This window comes from Typopeltis vanoorti, chromosome 25, assembly GCF_054136105.1.
Source record: "Typopeltis vanoorti isolate ZY-2024b chromosome 25, IOZ_Tvanoo_1.0, whole genome shotgun sequence".
Classification (NCBI taxonomy): Eukaryota; Metazoa; Arthropoda; class Arachnida; order Uropygi; family Thelyphonidae; genus Typopeltis; species Typopeltis vanoorti.
This window is the reverse complement of record NC_143573.1, coordinates 51,274,428-51,293,417: the sequence shown is the minus strand read 5'-3', so window position 1 is coordinate 51,293,417 and position 18,990 is coordinate 51,274,428. Positions and strand designations below refer to the sequence as shown.

General features: G+C 34.8%; 1 protein-coding gene across 4 annotated transcripts in view; it reads right to left on the bottom strand.

The window, feature by feature from the left end:
* The window catches only part of Art1 (arginine methyltransferase 1), a 181,488-nt gene that overhangs the window by 122,506 nt on the left and 39,992 nt on the right, over positions 1-18,990 (bottom strand). For all 4 annotated transcript variants that reach the window (XM_090414717.1, XM_090414715.1, XM_090414714.1 and 1 more), the window contains one exon: positions 73-228. In XM_090414717.1, the coding sequence (XP_090270843.1) occupies positions 73-228 (156 nt within the window). The remainder of the gene's footprint in view (positions 1-72; positions 229-18,990) is intronic.

Sequence of the window (18,990 nt, the reverse complement as noted above, 5' to 3'; positions counted from 1 at the left end):
ATTTTTATATAAAAGGTTATATATAACCTTTGTCAATACAGAAACTTTTACTGTATTCAACTACATATTTACCCCAATGACTTTTGAAGCTCCTGCTTTAGCAGCAAACATGCATAAAATTCCTGTTCCACATCCAATATCAAGAACCACTTTTCCTCTGAATAGATGTTTATTGTGATACATGGAATTCCTATACGTTAAAGTACGTACTTCATCTTTCAACATTTCCTGGGAGAAAAAGAAAAAATTTCTTGAGTATATGAAAATTAACCAAATTTTCACTCTATATTATAGAAACATAATATTTAATAATGCTAAACACGACAGAACCCAAATTCCTAAAAATAAAATATCCATACTTATTTGAGAATGGAGGTCCTACTTTTTTTTTTTCTATCCATACAGGATATGAATTTGTTATATGAATCAATTTATCAATTTAGCTTGTTTTCTCTTATCAAACCTATATAGAAGAACCTGTAACATAGCACTTCAGTGCCATGTGTGGGATACAGGTGAGAAACACTTTATGGGAAGGCTGTTCTAGAGAACAGAGGTAAACAGAATATAGGAAAAGGAGAAGCAGATTCAGTGTGTTTGCAGTTTACTGTAAAGAGATGCTGGACAGTAGCAGCAGCAGCTCCTATTTTAACAGGTCCAACAGAAAGTGGAGGAAAGATGGTTTCCAGTTGAAGTGTCCATGGAAGTAACTGTAGAAAAGACAGATATGACACAGTGCATCTGTGAGACAGAGATTGAAGTGAGTCAATGAGGGAAGGATCATCTAGGAGTCAAATTGCTCTCCTCTGGACATTACCGGGAATTTTTAGTGAGGTTTTTAGGTGCACCACCCCAAACATGTTAACAGTATCCTAAGGATGGACAGATTTGGGATATGTAGTTTGATTAGGTGAAAAGTAGCATCTTGAGCGAAAAAAACAATGCCTAGTTTTCTAGAGGCGCTGAGAATACTAATGAAGTTGCATGTTTATGCCTGAAAAGGCAAGAAGTAAATGTCAGTCCAAAGAGAAAGAGATCTGATCCTGTGTGGTGATACTGGAATTATTAAGGGTGAGCATCATCTGAAATTCCTTTTGTGAGAGAAAAGACAAAACTACATTTTGGTGGCAGTAAAGCTGATCTTGAAGAATATAGCACGGCATGGTTTTTCAAATTCCTATATGGAATTCCTACTCTCTTTATAATATACATTCAGGTATATAGTTGAACTTGGTTATAATGAGCACCACGGGATCAACAAAAGTTCCTAATTTGTTAACCATTACTCACCATTTTTTTTAAAGTGAAACTTGCAGGGTATCCATAACTATAGAATAACACATATACTACAGTAAATAACTTTTTTTATTATGTAAATATTTTGTCTTATGTATCATAAGACATCATCAGTACAATTAATGAACAACAGCAGGAATTGGAATTCAAAAAACAGTAGTGCGTATGCTTAAATTGGAATCCCTCTTCATATACAGTCATGTGTTCATGGATTAAAAACTGATGGACTGAAATTAAAATTACTTAAATTAAATTATAGCAGATAAATTATTGAATACAATTGAGGATAATAATTTCCCAAACTTTTGGAATAGTGAGACAATCATTTTGATTAAGATTAGGTCTAAGACTTCAGCACTTTCTTTATATAACCATTCATTTTTATATGTGGATCTATGTAATAACTTGGCATTTTCGATTCTACGTTGTGCAAAGCCCAATTTGTGAGGGTTGATTAGGTGGATGTGGTCTTGATGTTCAGAGATAGGTTTATTTATAGATATTCCTGTTTGCCAATAGTAAGACAAGCTACATGAACATGGTACTTGATATATGCCAGGCAGCATGATTGGTAAGAGTTTGTCTTTTGGAGAAGGCAGAAAGTTGCGAATTTGGTTGATGGATTGGTAGGTAGCAATGAGTTGATATTTTCTCATAATTTTTGCCACACATTCAGAGATGCCTTTAATATATGGAAAAGGAGTCATGTGGGCTTCTTGTCTGGGTTGATTAATTTTTTTTGGGTTGTTATTGGATTATATCCATTTAGTAAGGATTTTTCTTTGATAATTTCCAATTCTTATTTTAGAATTGGTTTGTTCTTCTGAAGAATTCCTAAAACCCTAGTGCTGATAAGTAAATATCTTTATTCTTCTGCAATCAATACTGTTGAAGAGGACAGAGGAAACTTTTTACACCACATTCTAACATGAGTAATTTGACTTTTTTGCAAACTGAAAAGTTTGTCTACTTTCTTTTAGTAGACATGTTTCTGATAGTGGGTTAATTTTTAACTGAGTTTACAGCCATAGCAGTGTTTGGATAAAGTATTGGGGGGGGGGGGGGCACAGGCTAGCCACTAGAGAGCTAGGAATAGTGTGGATAGTTTCTAAGGGCAAGATTAGGTTATAAACCAGCCCATAATCTAATGCAGGTGGTCATAAAAGTCACTCCTTTCATTTTTGTCCAAGAATTGGGTATTCTTGGAACTACAAGCAATCAAGAATGTTTGCATAGTCATCAAAATTTGCACAGTATATCTGTATAGTATGCTCATTATAAACATGGGCAACTGTATGATAATATGCAAACTGAATTCCAACCTGATATACAGTGAATGACCTGAAAGATAGGTACCCAATTATGCAGGGTTGCTGGAAGATCAGAGAACGGCAATGTTTATGCCTGAAAAGGTAAGAGGTAAATGTCAGTCCAAGGAGAAAGAGATCTGATCCTGTGTGGTGATACTGGAATTATTTGCAATTTAAGTAAACAGGCCTTTATGCCAGATATTATCAAAAGCTATGAAAATGTCAAATGTGACAGCATGTTTTTCAGAATGCTTCCATGGCACATGCCCAGTGGTGGGTAATATATGCTATGTTGGAGAAACTTCCTGTTGATGATTTCTCCATTATTCTGGAAAGTACATAGCTGAAAGCAATAGGTAGAAGTTTGATGGCAGATTTATCTTTTTTGGAATAGGTTGAACACATACTTGTATCCATGCTTTGGGATAAGTGACAGTTGAGTAGAGATATTGTAGAGATGATACAGGACACATGTTAGCTTTGAAGCACAATTGAGTAAAACTGGAGAGATACCATCAGAACAAATAGAATTTTAGTGTAAATAGTTTTGTTTTTCTGATGTCTTTTTGCTGTAAAACCACAGGAGGTGCAAGGTGTTCAGTTTCTGGTATGTGTTTCATCTATGCAAGATCATCCATTTGGAAGAGGGATGTCAGCTTTATCTTTAGGTGCTCTCACAGTGGCACCATTTGAATAATAAGAGAGGAAGAGAAAGTGAGCAGAACTTGTGTCCAGTGGCTTTTGCAAAAAATCAGAAAGCATGCCTTCCAATTTGTACAGAAGGCAAGTTTTCTTACCTGTCCAAATGGCCCTTATGAAGTCATATTTTAATTTGCTGGTGGTGTTTAGCATTTATTGCATGCTTCAGCATAACCCAAGTATGAAGAAGGGGGTTCTTGTTTCAAGTCATCTTACAGTAAGCTTTGGTATACTTTGTTGAACCAAGGATTTGAAAATGGATGAGAATTTTGGGCTGAATGGAGAAATGAAAGCCTTCATATGCTAGTGAAGATAATTTCTGTGACCAGATCAGAGCAAGTGTTTGGTTAAGAGTGAAAGAAAGTCAACCTCAGAAAGGAAGAATAGAAGTTCTAGAGGTCATCCCATCTGATAGCATTATAGTGCCAAAGCTCGAGACTGAAGGGCAGTATCTGCAAGAGGAAACTTGAACAAAATTGTGGACTAAGTTACTGAGAGGGGGAGGTAATCTCTATGATATATCTTTGTGTTTATTTTTTTTAAAGCAATATTAGTTATAAAATTGAATTAGAAGTATATTGTATTGTGATTTTGTTAATTTTAGGTTGTTCTTTTTTCTTTAAATATAAGTTATTTTGTATGGTTAATTTCATAGCATTGCACATGGCACTAATGCAAAGTAGAACAATGGCACCCAAAGTATCCTTGTTCAAGAAATTCAACCTGAAGGACTTTGTGAAGTGCAACGTCTGAAAACGTGTGCTGAAAATGAAAGCAAATGTCAGGTCAAGATGAAGTGGTAGACGTAACAGCAAATGTGCATGAAAATGTCAGCAGAATGGCAGATAACAGGAAGCAGAGAGTAAAAGTGACAGAATTAGGAGGTAAAAGTGATGACCAAAAGAATAGCTGCATAAAAGATGTGAAGAATAAAAAGTTAGCCATAATGAGAAAGAAGTATGCTTACACAAGTCCTTCACAGGATGATAGGATAGAGCATAAACTTCAGTGAATGCAGAAACATCTGGTGAGTGATACTTCTCACAATAGAAAGAAAGAAAAAGAAGTGAGAAAAAAAGATAAAATGCTCAACGAGAACATGATGAAATCGTGCTTCCTGGGTGCAAAGATTGATTATGTTAGCAAGACTATTAGAATGTAGAAGAACAAAGTGGAAGTTGTTTCTTTTGGAAGGAATTAATGATTTGAAAGAAGACAAGTATAATATGAGGGAGGACATGAATTAATAAAAATGGTAAAAGTAAAGAGTGAGAGAGTAAAGATAGTGAGTCTACTGCAATGAATAACAACGATGAGTTGAAAAGAGGACTGATGTGGATTTTGTGAAATAAGTTTGGCAGACGAAAAGACTTATACAAAGTGGATGGTTTTACTTGAATGGATTTGATGTTCAGTTTGAAAAAAAGTGCTGTTGAATGAACTGAGATTGGAGGTAAAAAAATCAGGAAAATTAGAGCTACTGGGGGAGTCCAAAGGGAAGAAACTGTTGTGAGTCTACAGATTTTGATGAAGTAAGTGAGCATGAGAATGCATAAAAACTGCCTAAATTAGTACCACTGGTAACAAACCAGGTTCAAATGAGACTTTTAAGTGCATTTACGGCCACATGAGATAAAGGCCAGCAGAACAAATATATCGTTGGTTATTGCTAGCCCAGGGGATGCAAAACACGATGTCGACAGTTTGTATTGGCAGATAAGCTCTATGAGTAGAGGGTGAGTAATTAATGGGGAATTTAACTACAGAAACACAGACTAAAAGGAAGAAAGGATACACGGGAGGAAGGAAATGGAATTTATGCAGTTACTAAGGAATAATTACCTTTTGCACTGCTCTCACTTTCAAAATAAAGTCCACTCACTTTTCACCAAGTACATTTCACAGACATTGCAATGTCTGTAACCAAGATGACCACATTACTTGTCAACTAATGAAAGTGATCACATGGTCTTGACCTGAGAAGTGAATAAATATGCAGAATTTTCAAAGAGGATTATTTGTAAAATTACACAGTGGCTAAGTAAGACAAATTCACGAGACTGCTTGAGGGCAATGCCATGACATGAGAAACTGCAAGGGTTGAATGCGGATAGTGTATGGAAGGCAGTAAAGGAGTGTTTGGGAGAAGTAATAGCAGACTGCATACCTAGAGTCAGGAGGATAAATCAAGTGGGAATTAAATAGATGAATTGTATCAATAAACATCATCATCAAATTCCTGCCATGTACCCTCAAGGGGTGTACAGGATATGATAGTACTACATGAAAAATGATTTACATCATTACTAACTTCCTATCTACAATTTTCCTCCAAATCAGTCTGTTACTTGTCAAGACGACTCCAACATTATCAGATCTTATATTTCAATCGTCTAAGGCACTTTGTACCGTATCAATCCACCTATATCTTGGTCCTCCTCTGGGTGTTTTTCCTGCCAACCTGGCAGAGAACACTTCTTTTGCTAATCTTTCCTCGTCCATTCTGTTTAAGTGACCATACCACCCGAGATTAGCTCTGCTAACACATTCCTGGATATTGACAATGTCAAGTTCTTTCCTAATATCCTCGTTTTTAATATGATGTTGCCATTGCTGCCATCTGTTCATGCCTATAATCTTTCTCAGGACTCTCATATCTGCAGTTTCTAGTCTTTGGTCAAGTGTTTTATTTCTGACCCAGCTCTCATATCCATAAGTTAAAACCGGTTTGAACACTGTGAAAGACTAAATAGAAACATAAAGCAAATACTTTCAAAGTTGGCAAACACCAAAATGAATGATTGGGATACACATATCTCTCAAACATTATTTGCATGTAGGTCTGCTTTTCATTCTGCTATCAAGGAAAAACCATCTTTTGCATTATATGGTTTTGACCCAGTTTTTCCTAATGAACTTGTTTCAGTTATTCCAAATACAGGATACAGTGATATAAATGAATATTTAGAATTAGTAATAGATAAGTTTTCCACTACTCATAGACTAGTAGGTGAGATAAGTAAATTAAGTGCTCAGAAAACTAGACAATATATAAATCGCTTTAGAAATTATAAATCTTTTGTACCAGGTGATTTAGTATTGTTAGATGATAAATCTAGTATTAAAAGAGTTGGGAAATTAGGAAAGAAAGCCTTAGGTCCATTTAGAATTTTAGACAATTTTTCTCCTGTGAATTTTAGAATTCAAGATGTCAATAATCCTAGTAAAATTTTAAATGTACATTCTGATAGATTAAAAAGGTACTTTTTGGGAAATAAAAATTTAGTTACTTTAGGTGATAATATGAATAAAATATTGAAGAATGAATGTAGTTTTCCTAATACTAATTGTGAATCTAATCTTATTCAAAGTTAAATGATAGGAAGGGGAATAGACCTAATATTCATAATTCAAATATGCAGCGAAAGAAAAAATTAAACTTTGGTAAAGTGAACCAAAATACAAGAAATTTTAGAATTCCCAAGACACACATTTCAGATGATGTACAATGTAGAAAAAATGATAATCAAATTGATTCTAACATTGATGAAAGTATAGCTGAATTTCATAGGTTGATAAATATAGGATTAAATAAGAAAAGGGAAGTTAAAGATACCTCAAATTTAGTTAGTAAGGATAAGGAATCCCAGAAACTTATAGAATCACAAAAACCTGTAGAAACTGATTCTGATAGTGATGATTCTATAGATTTAGGACATCATTCAAATAGTTTAAATGAAGTGTTTGAAAGGTATAAAAATGAAATTTTTAAGTATACTAATTTGGAAGAAGAAAGTTCAGAATTATCTCTAGTGTCAGATGATTCTGAAACTAGTGATTCAGAAGATATACATAATGATTAGATAATTAGATTAGAACTTAAAATATAACGATCTAGAAATAAATATTAAAATTTTGTTTAGACGTAGGTTAAATATAAAAATTTTTTTTTAAAAAAAAATTTTTTTTCACAGAAAAATGAAACTGATGTAAAAATAATCATATTATAAATTCTGAATATTTTTACGTATTAATTTTGCTTGTTAGTTTTTGTTTTCATACACGCAGTGTCTGCACTTGTGATGTGCTCGTTATGAAAATGTTATATTAGAAGTAACATGTAAAGAAGTAAAAATATTGAAGTACTTACTAAACTGATTATTTGTATTATTTATAAGAAAGTTTGTAGTATTTTTAAATGTTGAATTTTGTGTTTATGAAAGACTTTCTTCAGCGCTGGTGGATACAGCGAGTCAGCCATATTTTTACAATGCGTAGTTTCTGACGTTGTTGAAGTGCGCATGCTCCCGGAGTGAACTTGATGTTTGATTGACAGCTGACAAGAAAAGCGTTGCGTATCCAAGTTACAAGGGTAAACAAGAGAGCGTTCGGAAAGTTTTTAGAACACTGGCCGAGGAATATTCAAGTTGGAAGGAACTTGATTTTTTTTGTGCGGCAGTCAAAAGGAAATTTCATATTGTATTCCGAAAAAGGAATAGTGGAAATAATATGTTTCAAGAAGGAATAAGTAAAGAAAAAGGAAATCTTGAAACTAAGTTTTTATAAACTGGCCAAGATATATTCAAGTAGGAAGGAACTTGATTTTGTTTTGTGTGAGGCAGTAAAAAAGAATTTTTAAAGGGATCTTGAAAAGAGCCTTAACAGGAAGAGAATAAGACTATGAACATTTTTTTTGTGATTGTAAAGAAAAAGTGTTTTGTCTTAAGAGTAAGTTTGTATTTTTTTAATAAGGCCTTGGATCCATATAATCTGTATTTGTAGTTATGTATTTTACTAGAAGTGTATATATATTGTTTTAAGTTTTATTAAATGTGTTTATTTTGTACTTGGTGTTGAGTCAATGATTAGTTGGATTCTGAAAGAGTGAGTTAAAGTCATTGCACCAATTGGAGTGAACTCTTTGTGCAAATATAATAACATATAGGGACACTCGGAGTCAATAATAAAAATAATTGTTAGTAAATGAAATATTATTTATAATACACATTATAAATAACTAATGGCGCAGCCAATATAGGCAAATTCAATAAATATTAACAACACTGTCTTGTATACAGCTAATTTAGTGTTTCGACTAATTTCTCTCTTATTCCATATGAATTTATTCAATTGACTTCCCACCATACCAGCTTTGCTGATTCTGTTATCTATTTCTATATTTAATTTACCATCTTCACTAAAAATCGTGCCAAAGTAGCTGAAATGTTTTACATGTTCCACAGGTTCTCCATTCACAACACAGTTGACATTTTCAATGATTCTGCCTATTTTCATTGTCTTTGTCTTTTTATTGCTGACCTTCATACCATATCTATTATAACAGTTATTCAATTTAGTCAGAGAATCTTGCAGACTTGTAGCAGATTTATTTAGAAGCATAACATCATCCGCATAAAGCAAAGAGCTGACATTAACATCTCCAATTTTGATATCATGTTTAATACCACTTTCCTTCATACTGTGATCCATATAGATAATGAATAACAGAGGGGATAAGGTACACCCTTGTCTCACACCAGATTTAACATTAAACCATCTTCCTGTACTTCCTTCAATTCTAACTGCTGACTTACAACTCAAATAAAGACTAAGTATTGCTTGATATAATGCCCCCATTAACACCATATAACTGTAGCGGATTGAATAGCTTCTCTCTTGGCACCTTGTCTTATGCCTTTTCCAAATCGACAAAACTTAAATACAGATCTTTGTTATATTCCCATGCTTTCTTGACTATTTGTCGTAAAGTGAAGATCTGATCCTGACAACCTCTATTTGGCCTGAATCCAGCTTGTTCTTTACCAAGCTTTTCTTCCACAATTCTTCTCAACCGTTTCTCAAGTATACTTGCATAGATCTTGCCAGGAACACTCAGTAGGGAAATACCTCTGTAATTCTCACATTCAGTTTTATTTCCCTTTTTATATATGGGTACTATGAGAGTTCTACTCAAATCATCGGGAATTCGTTCCCTCTGTCCAAGCTTTCTGAACTATGCAGTGCAGCCACTGTAAGACTCTTATGCCACCATACTTCAGCATTTCTGGTAGAATATCATCTACTCCTGCTGCCTTTCCACATTTCAAGCCTTTGATGGCTTTTTCTACTTCAAGTATGGATATGTATTCCTGACTGCATGCCTGGGCAATGTTTTTTACCACTGTGCTGTCATCGCTGCTTGTTTCATTTAGCAGTTTTTCAAAGTAATTACTCCATACTTCAAGGATATCTTTTTCTACCGTTTTCATGTCATCTTTATCATCTCTAACTCCTTTTACAGCACTCTTTCCTCCATTCCTAAGCTTCTTAAACAACCTCCAGAATATTTTGCCACTTCTTGATATTTATTTTCTATATTCTTGCCAAAGTCCTCCCATGACTTTTGTTTAGCTAGTTTTACACAGTGTTTAGCATTTTTGCATTTGTTTCTGTATTCTCTAAGAGCACAAACTGACTTATTTGCCAGGAACCTTTGATATGCTTTCTTCTTTTCCTTCACTGCCTCTTTAACTTCCTGTGTCCACCATGGAGTTCTAATTTTTCTATCCTTGCAGACAACCTCACCACATGCCTCTCTGGCAGAATCAATCAATATTTTCTTCAGAGTTTACCACTGAATCTCCAAGGTTTGATTCCTGTTCTCAAACTCTTTCATTTTTTCTTCAATAATCTTTGTGTATTTTAGTCTACAGTTCACATCTGAGAGCTGCTCAACTTTTATTCGTTTTAAAATTTTCTTACATGTTATTCTTTTCAATATGAAATTCAATTTTATCCTGATCAAGACTAAATAGTGATCACTTCCAATTTCAAATCCTCTATACACTCTGGTGTCCTGCACCAGGGAGAAAACATCACTATCAACAATAACATAGTCAATGAGACTTTTCTTATTCCTTGCCTCTTCTCTCCATGTGAATTTGTGCACATTTTTATGTTGGAACATGGTGTTAGTAATAACCAGTCCATGTCCTAAGCAGAAATCCAACAGATATTTGCCATTATTATTAGCTTTGCTCTTTTCTCCAAATTTTCCCAAAATATTTTTGTATGTCTCACAATCATTTCCTACTCTGCTATTTAGATCCCCAACAAGGACCAGCTTTTCCTTCTTCATTGTGTCAGTTGCTTTTTCTAAAGCCTCAAAAAATTCCTCCACTTCTACCTTAGTAGAACCTTCTGTGGGACCATAGGCACAAATAAGTCTCATTGTCCAGTTCCCCATTCTCATATTTGCCCACATTACTCTACTTGAGACTGCCTGCCATTCAAGAAGATTAGCCTCGTATTTTGTGTTGAATACTATGGCTACTCCTTCTTTTCCTTGATTGTCATTGCCTGAATATAACATTTTGTATTTATTGTTCAGAAAGATCTCACCAGTTTTTATCTTTTTTGTTCCAGTGACCCCTATTATGTCGATCTGGTACTTATCTAATTCCTCAGCAAGCTCCATTTCTTTGCCATTCAGGCTTCTTATGTTGATAGTACCGATCTTTAACTCTGGTGATGTTGAGTTGGGGTTTGTTTTCAGATTTGTTCCAGTAACTGACTTTTCGCTGTTCGCCCTGGTTCCCTGGTGAAAACAATGGGGACCTTGTTTAACCGGGCGATGCTCCAGCCGGCATGAAATTTTGTCATGTTGTACCATCATTTTTTATTTTCAGTATCCAAGTAGATACCCAACAGGGTGCACTACGAGAAGGTGAGATTGGACATTAGGTCAGAAGCCCTGGTCGGTTCTCCGCATTCCTTTAAAGGCTATGTGGAGGTCTCCTCTCAGTTATACAGCTTTGACATTTAAGCAACCCCCTATCAATAAACAGGGACTACAAAAGATTAGAAGAAATTCAGATTGAAAAGTGATCAGCAGATACATGAACAGTACAAGGCACAGACCTGAAGGACAACTAATATGAAAAAGAAGACAAAATCAGTGTATGCGAGGAAGAGCTGTATAAGCAAAATATAATAATCCCAAAGAGTTCTTCTGGTATGTGGCGGGTAAAAGGAAGAATGATTATGGAAGAATAATTTTGACAAATGCCAATAGTATGGAGATAACTGGAGCAGATGAAATAGTTGAATTACTAAGTGATTACTTTTTAAGGATATATCATTCAGGTGGAAGATATTGCAGTAACAAAAGAGGCAAAGGCTGATGTGTAAATAGAGATAGATGAACTGGAGGTGCAAAGAACATTACACAACCTTCATAAGAATACAGCTATGGGATGAGATGGTATATTAGCTCAAGCATTACGAGAAGATGCCAGGGAATTGGCAGTCTTTGACCACATTTTTTCTTGATTGATCACAAAGGAGTGGAAAGATGGGAAAATAATTCCACTATAAAGAGGGCTCCAAGACTAAGATAGCAAATTACTGACTGATCAGCATCCAAGGAGTGGTAGACAAAGAAGGTATTGGAGAAATTGGTTAAGTGAAATTCCAGAAATGAATAGACAGAAATAGGATACTATAAAGAAGATGAGATGAGATAAGGAAGGACAATGAGGTTTGATGAATTGTAGGTCATTACTCAGTAACTTGCCTTTTTATTGTAAAAGGCAAGTTACTGTTACTGGAGTCATGTACTGAATAAACTACTGTTTGATAGCTCTCTATCAACCACCTTCTTTATCCATGTCACCAACTTCATATCCATCCAAATTTTCTGCAATTTATCAGAATTTCATGCAGTATCCTGCGAGAAACCTTTGCAAAGTCCAGCAGTATCACAGTGTAATCATTACCTTCATCCAGCTCAGCTGTCATTGTATTGTCATGGATAAGAAGGTGGTTGATAGAGAGCTATCAAACAGTAGTTTATTCAGTACCTGACTCCAGTAGAAGACCTGTGACTAGCAGCATCCCTCAGGACTCCGAATTTGGAACACTACTATTTGTGCATTAGTGATATAAGAAATGATCTGAGGGGAAATATTCAGTTGTTTGCCTACGATGCAAAACTGGTTAGAGTAATAGTCAACAATGATGATTTAAACAGGCTAGTATGGACAAAGAAGAATGGATGTCAGTTTAATATGGAAAAGTGTAAGCTTGTGCATTTTGGGAAGATAATATTACCAGCTATGTACCATATTGATAAAACTACTCCAGAAAATTGATGAAGGATGAAGTTTTGAGGGAATATTGCAAAAGCAGCTAACACAGGTCACTGGATTACCTGGTTACTGAAGAACACCCAGACAACCAGAGAAGCAGTTATTATACCTCTTTATAAGCCTTGATATAAGATGCCATCTGGACTACTATGCACAGATCTAGTCACCTGGGTTTCTTTTGGTAGAGGATCTGCCCAAAGTATGGGAGGTGATTTACTTTGGTCATCTAGGCAGGAGATTGATGAAAAAAATTAATGCCAAGAGGTTTGCCTTTCTTTGCTTAGCAAGGTTACCACAGTGCCATCAGGATGCAAGGACAAAATTTTTGACTTAAAACAGCCTTAGCAAGGAACCAGAAGGCAAGTTTATTGTATTTGATTCTTATGAAGTCTGCTTTGGAATCATTGATAACTTTTTTGCACTTGTTTCTGGCTGTTGTGTAAGCTGAATGAGAGGCTGGAGTTTTTAATTTAAGCCAATGAACATAAGTTGCATTTTTATCATGGACGGCAGAGGCACATTTTTTGAGAACCAGGGCTTGGATACAGGTAGAAGGTTTGTAGTAGAGTGGGGAACGAAGGCTCTCTCATCCCAGTGAGGATTATTTTGGTTACTAATTCAGTGCAGGTGTTTGGATCATGGGAATGAAAGCAGTAATCTGACCATGGCAAAGCAGCATAAAAATTCCAGAGATCATCCCAGTTGGCAAATTATAATGCCAAAGAGTAAGGCTGAGATTGGCAAAACTGTAGAGAAGGAGACTTGAATAAGATTGCAGTCACAGTTGCCAAGGGGAGAGCAGACATCCACAGTATATTTGGAGGGAGAGTTGGTTAAGAAAAGGTCAAGAATGTTGGTAGAATGATAAGGATTGCCTGGTATTCTAGTTGGTAGACTGACTATTTGTGTTAGCTCATGACTGATTGTAAATGATTCAGCTTTACTTCCAGCTTGATCTGTGAAGTTGGAGTAGGGGAGACAGTCTGTGTTATGGACATTAAAATCCCCAAGGAGGACAATTTGGATAATTGTGAGAAATAAATTTTTAGTGATTGGTGGTCCAGAGGTAATAAAATAGGTAGAAAAGAGAGCTTTACTGCTCTCCTGTGGAGAGCAATAAAGACAACAAATGACTTTAAAGTGAGGTAAGGAAATATTGAGACAGAACAGATTAAACAGTGGAGATTCCAAGTTGAATAGCCTTTGACAGGGATATCAGATTTCACAAAAGCACATGTTATGCAAAGCAAAATGCAACATGTATGATGTAGTTAGGATAGCTGAAATGGACTGTGGTTGTTAGGAAAAACAGATCAGGTTTTGATGTCTGTAAGTGATGTACCTCACTTACTAATGTTTGTATTAATGCCTAGAATGTTGGTGAAATGAATATGAAAGTGTTTTTTATTGGAAAGTTTTGGTATTGTTTAGGGTAGAGTTTAGGTGGAGTGTTTTTGTTATTTGTTCCAATTTTTTTTTTTATATTTTTCATATTTTTATTGATTTCTTTGTTATTTTTTTTATGGGAGATTCTCTGATAAGTGATGCCATTTGTTCAGTTCTCTAATTTTTTTTTAAAACTTTCATATCTACGATGGTGGTCTGAAAAGTTCTCGGCCTAACAATGAAAAAACTAATTTATAATTTCAAAATTATTTTAATTTTTCAACATAATCTCCCTTCAGACCAATACATTTATTCCAGCGATGCTCCAGCACCATTATCCTGTCCCTGTAGTGGTTCTCAGTAAGAGCTGCAAAACATCCCTCTACAGTTGCAACAATCACCTCTTGATTTGAAGAAAAACACTGGCCAGCGAGAAAGAGTTTTAGTTTTGGGAAGAGATAGAAGTAAGAGGGAGCCAAATCTGGGTGGATGTTCCAACAATTCATAGTGCAGATCTCTTAATTTTCCCATTGCCAAAACACTTTTGTGGGCAGGTGCATTGTCCTGATGAAAGATTATTTTTTTCTTCTGCAAACTGGGCCTTTTCTCGTGAATTTTTTTGTCTAGTTTGGTTAAAAGTTTTGGAATAATCCCAGGTATTGTTTTATCCTTTTCAAGATAATTAATAAAAACAAAATGCCTTTGGCATCCCAAAACACTGATGCCACGACCTTTCCTGCTGATGGAACCGAATTTGTCTTCTTTGGCACCGAACAACCGGCTTCTGTCCACTGTTTTGACTGCTGTTTGGATTCTGATGTGTAATGGTGAATCCAAGTCTCATCCATAGTAACAAGGACCAACTTTTCCTTTTTCCTATGTCAGCTGTTTCTTATATAGCTATCTCAATCACCTCACTCCTACTACTCTTTCCACCTGACATAAGTTCTACAGAGCATGTTCCCTCATCTATCCTTGTATTTAGTTCTCCTACATGTGAAAAGCTGTTATTTAAAACATTATTCTAATGACCTATACTATGCTGCCACTGACTTGGATTCTCTAATTCATGGCATTATTTATCATTCCTCCCAGCTTCAAAGATATTCCTATTGTCAGACTCTTTATAAACAACAAAGTCAAGAGCTCAGTTAATTGCTTTGCAGATTCTCTTGACTAATTAGTAACATGCAAAGGAGTTCATAAAAATTACATAAAACTTACTTAAAATTCACTAAATTTATGAAATGTCAGTCTCTCCTCTTTCTTCCCAAATGTATTCAATGCTACTCCTAACTACTTCCAAATCTGATGAGGCAACAAATGATAAAACAATTATAGAAAATATCCAGGAGAAATGCAATCCAGACCATGATATTTGATTTGAAATGCAATGGTTTAAAAGTTTTGCAGTGGTTGTAATGCATAATGCAGGTGTTAATCACAAGGTCTAATCCCAAATGACTAGAGTAGAGCTTTCATTATACTGATTTATAAAGAGGGGATTTTTTTTTTTTTTTTTTTTTTTTTTTTTAACATTGACCCCATACGAAAGAAGTCGAAGGCCATATAAGCACATGTGCCATGTGTGGGATGCAGGTCAAGACTAAGATAGAGGTCTAACGACATCTTTTTTGAAGAGTTGTAGTTGTTGGTAATATTTCTTGCAAGACTTTTCTAAAGGATGGAGGTAGATGGAATAAATGAGGAAGAGGAGAAGGAGATTTGGTGTGTTTGCAGTTGCATAGTAAAGGGGTGCAGGACAGCTGCTGCTGATGTATTACCAAGTGCAACAGGAAGTGAAGGAACAATGGTTGCAATAACTGTTGAAGTAATTGCAGAATAGACACAGTGCCAAAACACTGCGTCTGAGGGATAGAAATTGAAGTAAATTTGTAAGGGAGAATTATCTATGAGCTGAAATGCTCTCCTCTGTACAGTAGTAAGACTTTTTAGAAGTTTTAGGTACACCACCCTCAAACATGTGAGTAGCATATGCTAAGGATGGGAAGACTGAATGGGAGAATTATAGTTTCCTTACTGAATGTTCCATGAAATATTTATGCAAGCATGCTTAAGAGAAAAAATTTCTACTTCAGTTTCCAAGGAAAACTTCCGAATACTATATCCATGTTTTAAATCAACTCCTAATCAATGCAATAAACAGCTTATAAATATCATGTTGGCAGTTACAATTGAAGGAGGTAAGATGTATCAATATGGACAACTTTATTATTTAAGTAGTATTAAATTTGACATTCAAATAGGAGATATTAAGTTTAGTTCTTTACTTTGTGTGACAATGTTATCCTCTTAAATAAATCTGCAGTCTTCAATAATCATTACTAAATTAAACAGTTACAACATACTTGAAATGAAAACTAGCAATAAAAACACAAACTACGAAAATTTAGGTAGGAAAAATATAAAACATCATCTGCATGTTGGGCAGTGAACTTAGTGAAGCAAGTAGGACAGACTTCTAATTATTTAAGCACATCTTTTAGTTAAATAGGTAAATAAATTTAAGTTACACAGAAGTTACCTACTGTTTCTTGATAAGATTTATGCACATGCATTTGAGAAAAGGGTTGTGATCACAACAAGCTGGGTTGTGATCAAATAGATATCAGGATGATTTTCACGTATATTAAGTAAAGCTGGTATGGTGGAAAACTTGATGAATAAATTATGAAACAAAAAAAGAAATAAGATAAAAAACCAAACCATCAGTATAGAAATGTTCAAATTAGTTTTAGCATAAGGACCACCAACATAAGAGTTTTGAGTGGCAAAGGGCGTGAAAAGATGGCATCAATGTCAGAACCTTATTAAAATCAAAGACCAGAAAAAGAATCTGACATTAATATTCAAGAACATGAAAGAAGAGATAATGGAAGTCTAAGAAGAGGAGATAAATAATTAAGAGAACAGAGGCTGTTTATTATTGGTTATTTATACTTTGCAAACAAATCTCTTTCCTTCTCCTCATAATTCTTTTTTAAAAATTATGCCATCATAAATTCATTTATGTATGTCTAGAATGTGTAGGATCACAAGCTATTTGCTTCGCTCCGCAACTTACATGACACAAATGTGAATTGTTAATAATTCGTTTCCCAGTAATGAAAGTATTTCTACTCACACTTGTTCTTTTCCTTATTTCCCATTCTCACATCACTTATTAATGATGGTTCACATCTTGACACCTTTGAGTAATTCAAATATACCAACCAAATATAGCATTCTCCTTTGATACACACACATGCAGATTCAGTTACAATTAAAGAACCATTATGATACGTAGTGCATCCGGTGAAATGCAAACATGCAATTTCTGCAGGATTAGTGCTTTCTCTTGCCCTGTCAGACAATTAGGGTGATGGCGAGAGAGCTCCAATGTGAATATATTAATGCAAATAAAGCAAGTGAGTTTTACCTATACTGTTTTCGGAGGGACCTTACCAAAGCATATGTAGTTTAAAAAAATTTTAAAAGAGGAACATTTATACATTTTCTCATACTGTAATGAGAACTGAAAAGATCTTTATAATCAAAGGGTGTTATGACTGAGTTAAAGAGGGACTATAAAAATGACTTGCACAAGATGGGTGATACAATTATCATAATCATCAATTTCCTGATATATATATATATATATATACTTCCTATGTATAGGATACTAAGGCAGCATGACATGATTAAATTTAGAGTAATCTCCTGTCAATAATTTCTCTACAAATGAGGCTATCACTTGCTAGCATTCCAATATTGTCATTTTTGATGCTTGTATTATAGGGCCCTTCTGACTGCATCAATCCACCTGGTTCTTGGTCTTTCTCTAAGTCTTTTTCCTGCCATCTTTGTAAGCACCTGTCTTACAAACCCTTTCTCTCCCATTCTGTTTTAGTGACTAAATCATATCATATTAGCTCTGCTCACATATTCTTGAATGCCAACAATGGTAAGTTCCTTCCTAATGTCTTAATTTTTTTAAACGATTCTGCCACTGATGCCATCTATTAACTCCCTAATTTTTCTCATAACTCATATTTGTGATCATAAACAAAAATGGATTGAACATGTAAACTGAATGGCCAACACCCGACATCCTAAACAAATACTAAAATATAAGCCGGCTGGAAAGAGAAGGCTCATCAACTATTTTATTTCTAACTTCACTCTAGGATCCATAAGTTACAAATGGTTTGAATACTGTCATGTATATTACTAGCTTACTGTTGTGGGTCATTTCTCTCTTATTTTATATAAATTCATTCAACTGGCTCATTCACCATACAGCTTTACATATTCTGTTGTCTGTTTCCATATTTAAGAGATGAAATATTTTACTTGTCCTACTCCATTAAGAATGCAGCTGAAGTTTTCCACATTACTACCATTTTCATGGTTTGTTTGTCTTTCTATTACTGACTTTCATGCCAAATTTGTTGCAGCTATTATTTCATTTAGTTAAACAATCTTCTGGGTTTCTTTACGAATGCATCATCGTTGCATAAAGCACCCCATTGTAATATCCAGTTTGTCGTTTTTCTTTCGTAATGTGATTGATCAACCTTGTCTTACTCCTGATTTTTCATCAAACCACATTCCTGTACTTCTTTCAAATCTATTTGCTAACATACAATTTAAATATGGACCATGTATAACTCTGTATAATGTTCCATTTACCCAACAATTGCAGCATTTTGAAAAGTTTTTCCTCTTGGTACTAGATCTATAAAACTTAAGTAGGCACTGTTATATTCTGAAGATTTCTCAACTGTCATAAACCAAAAATCTGGTACTGACAAAAGCTATTTGACCTGAACCCAGCCTGTTCTTCAAGGCTGGGTTCAAGTCAAACAGCCTGATCTTTCACAATTTTTATTAGTCTCTTCTCAAGTATATCCACATATGATTTATGCAGGTATATCTGAACAGAGATTCTTGAGCTGAGCAGAAAAATTACTCTAATTTTCACAGTCAATTTTATTTCTCTTTTTATAAGTGGGAATTCCATCTGGAATTTGACCTAAATCATGCAGTGTATCTACTATAAACCTTTTGTAACTCCATATCTGAGTATTTCTGGTTGAATACCATCTACTCCAACTGCCTTTCCACGTTTCAGATTTCTGATAGCCTTT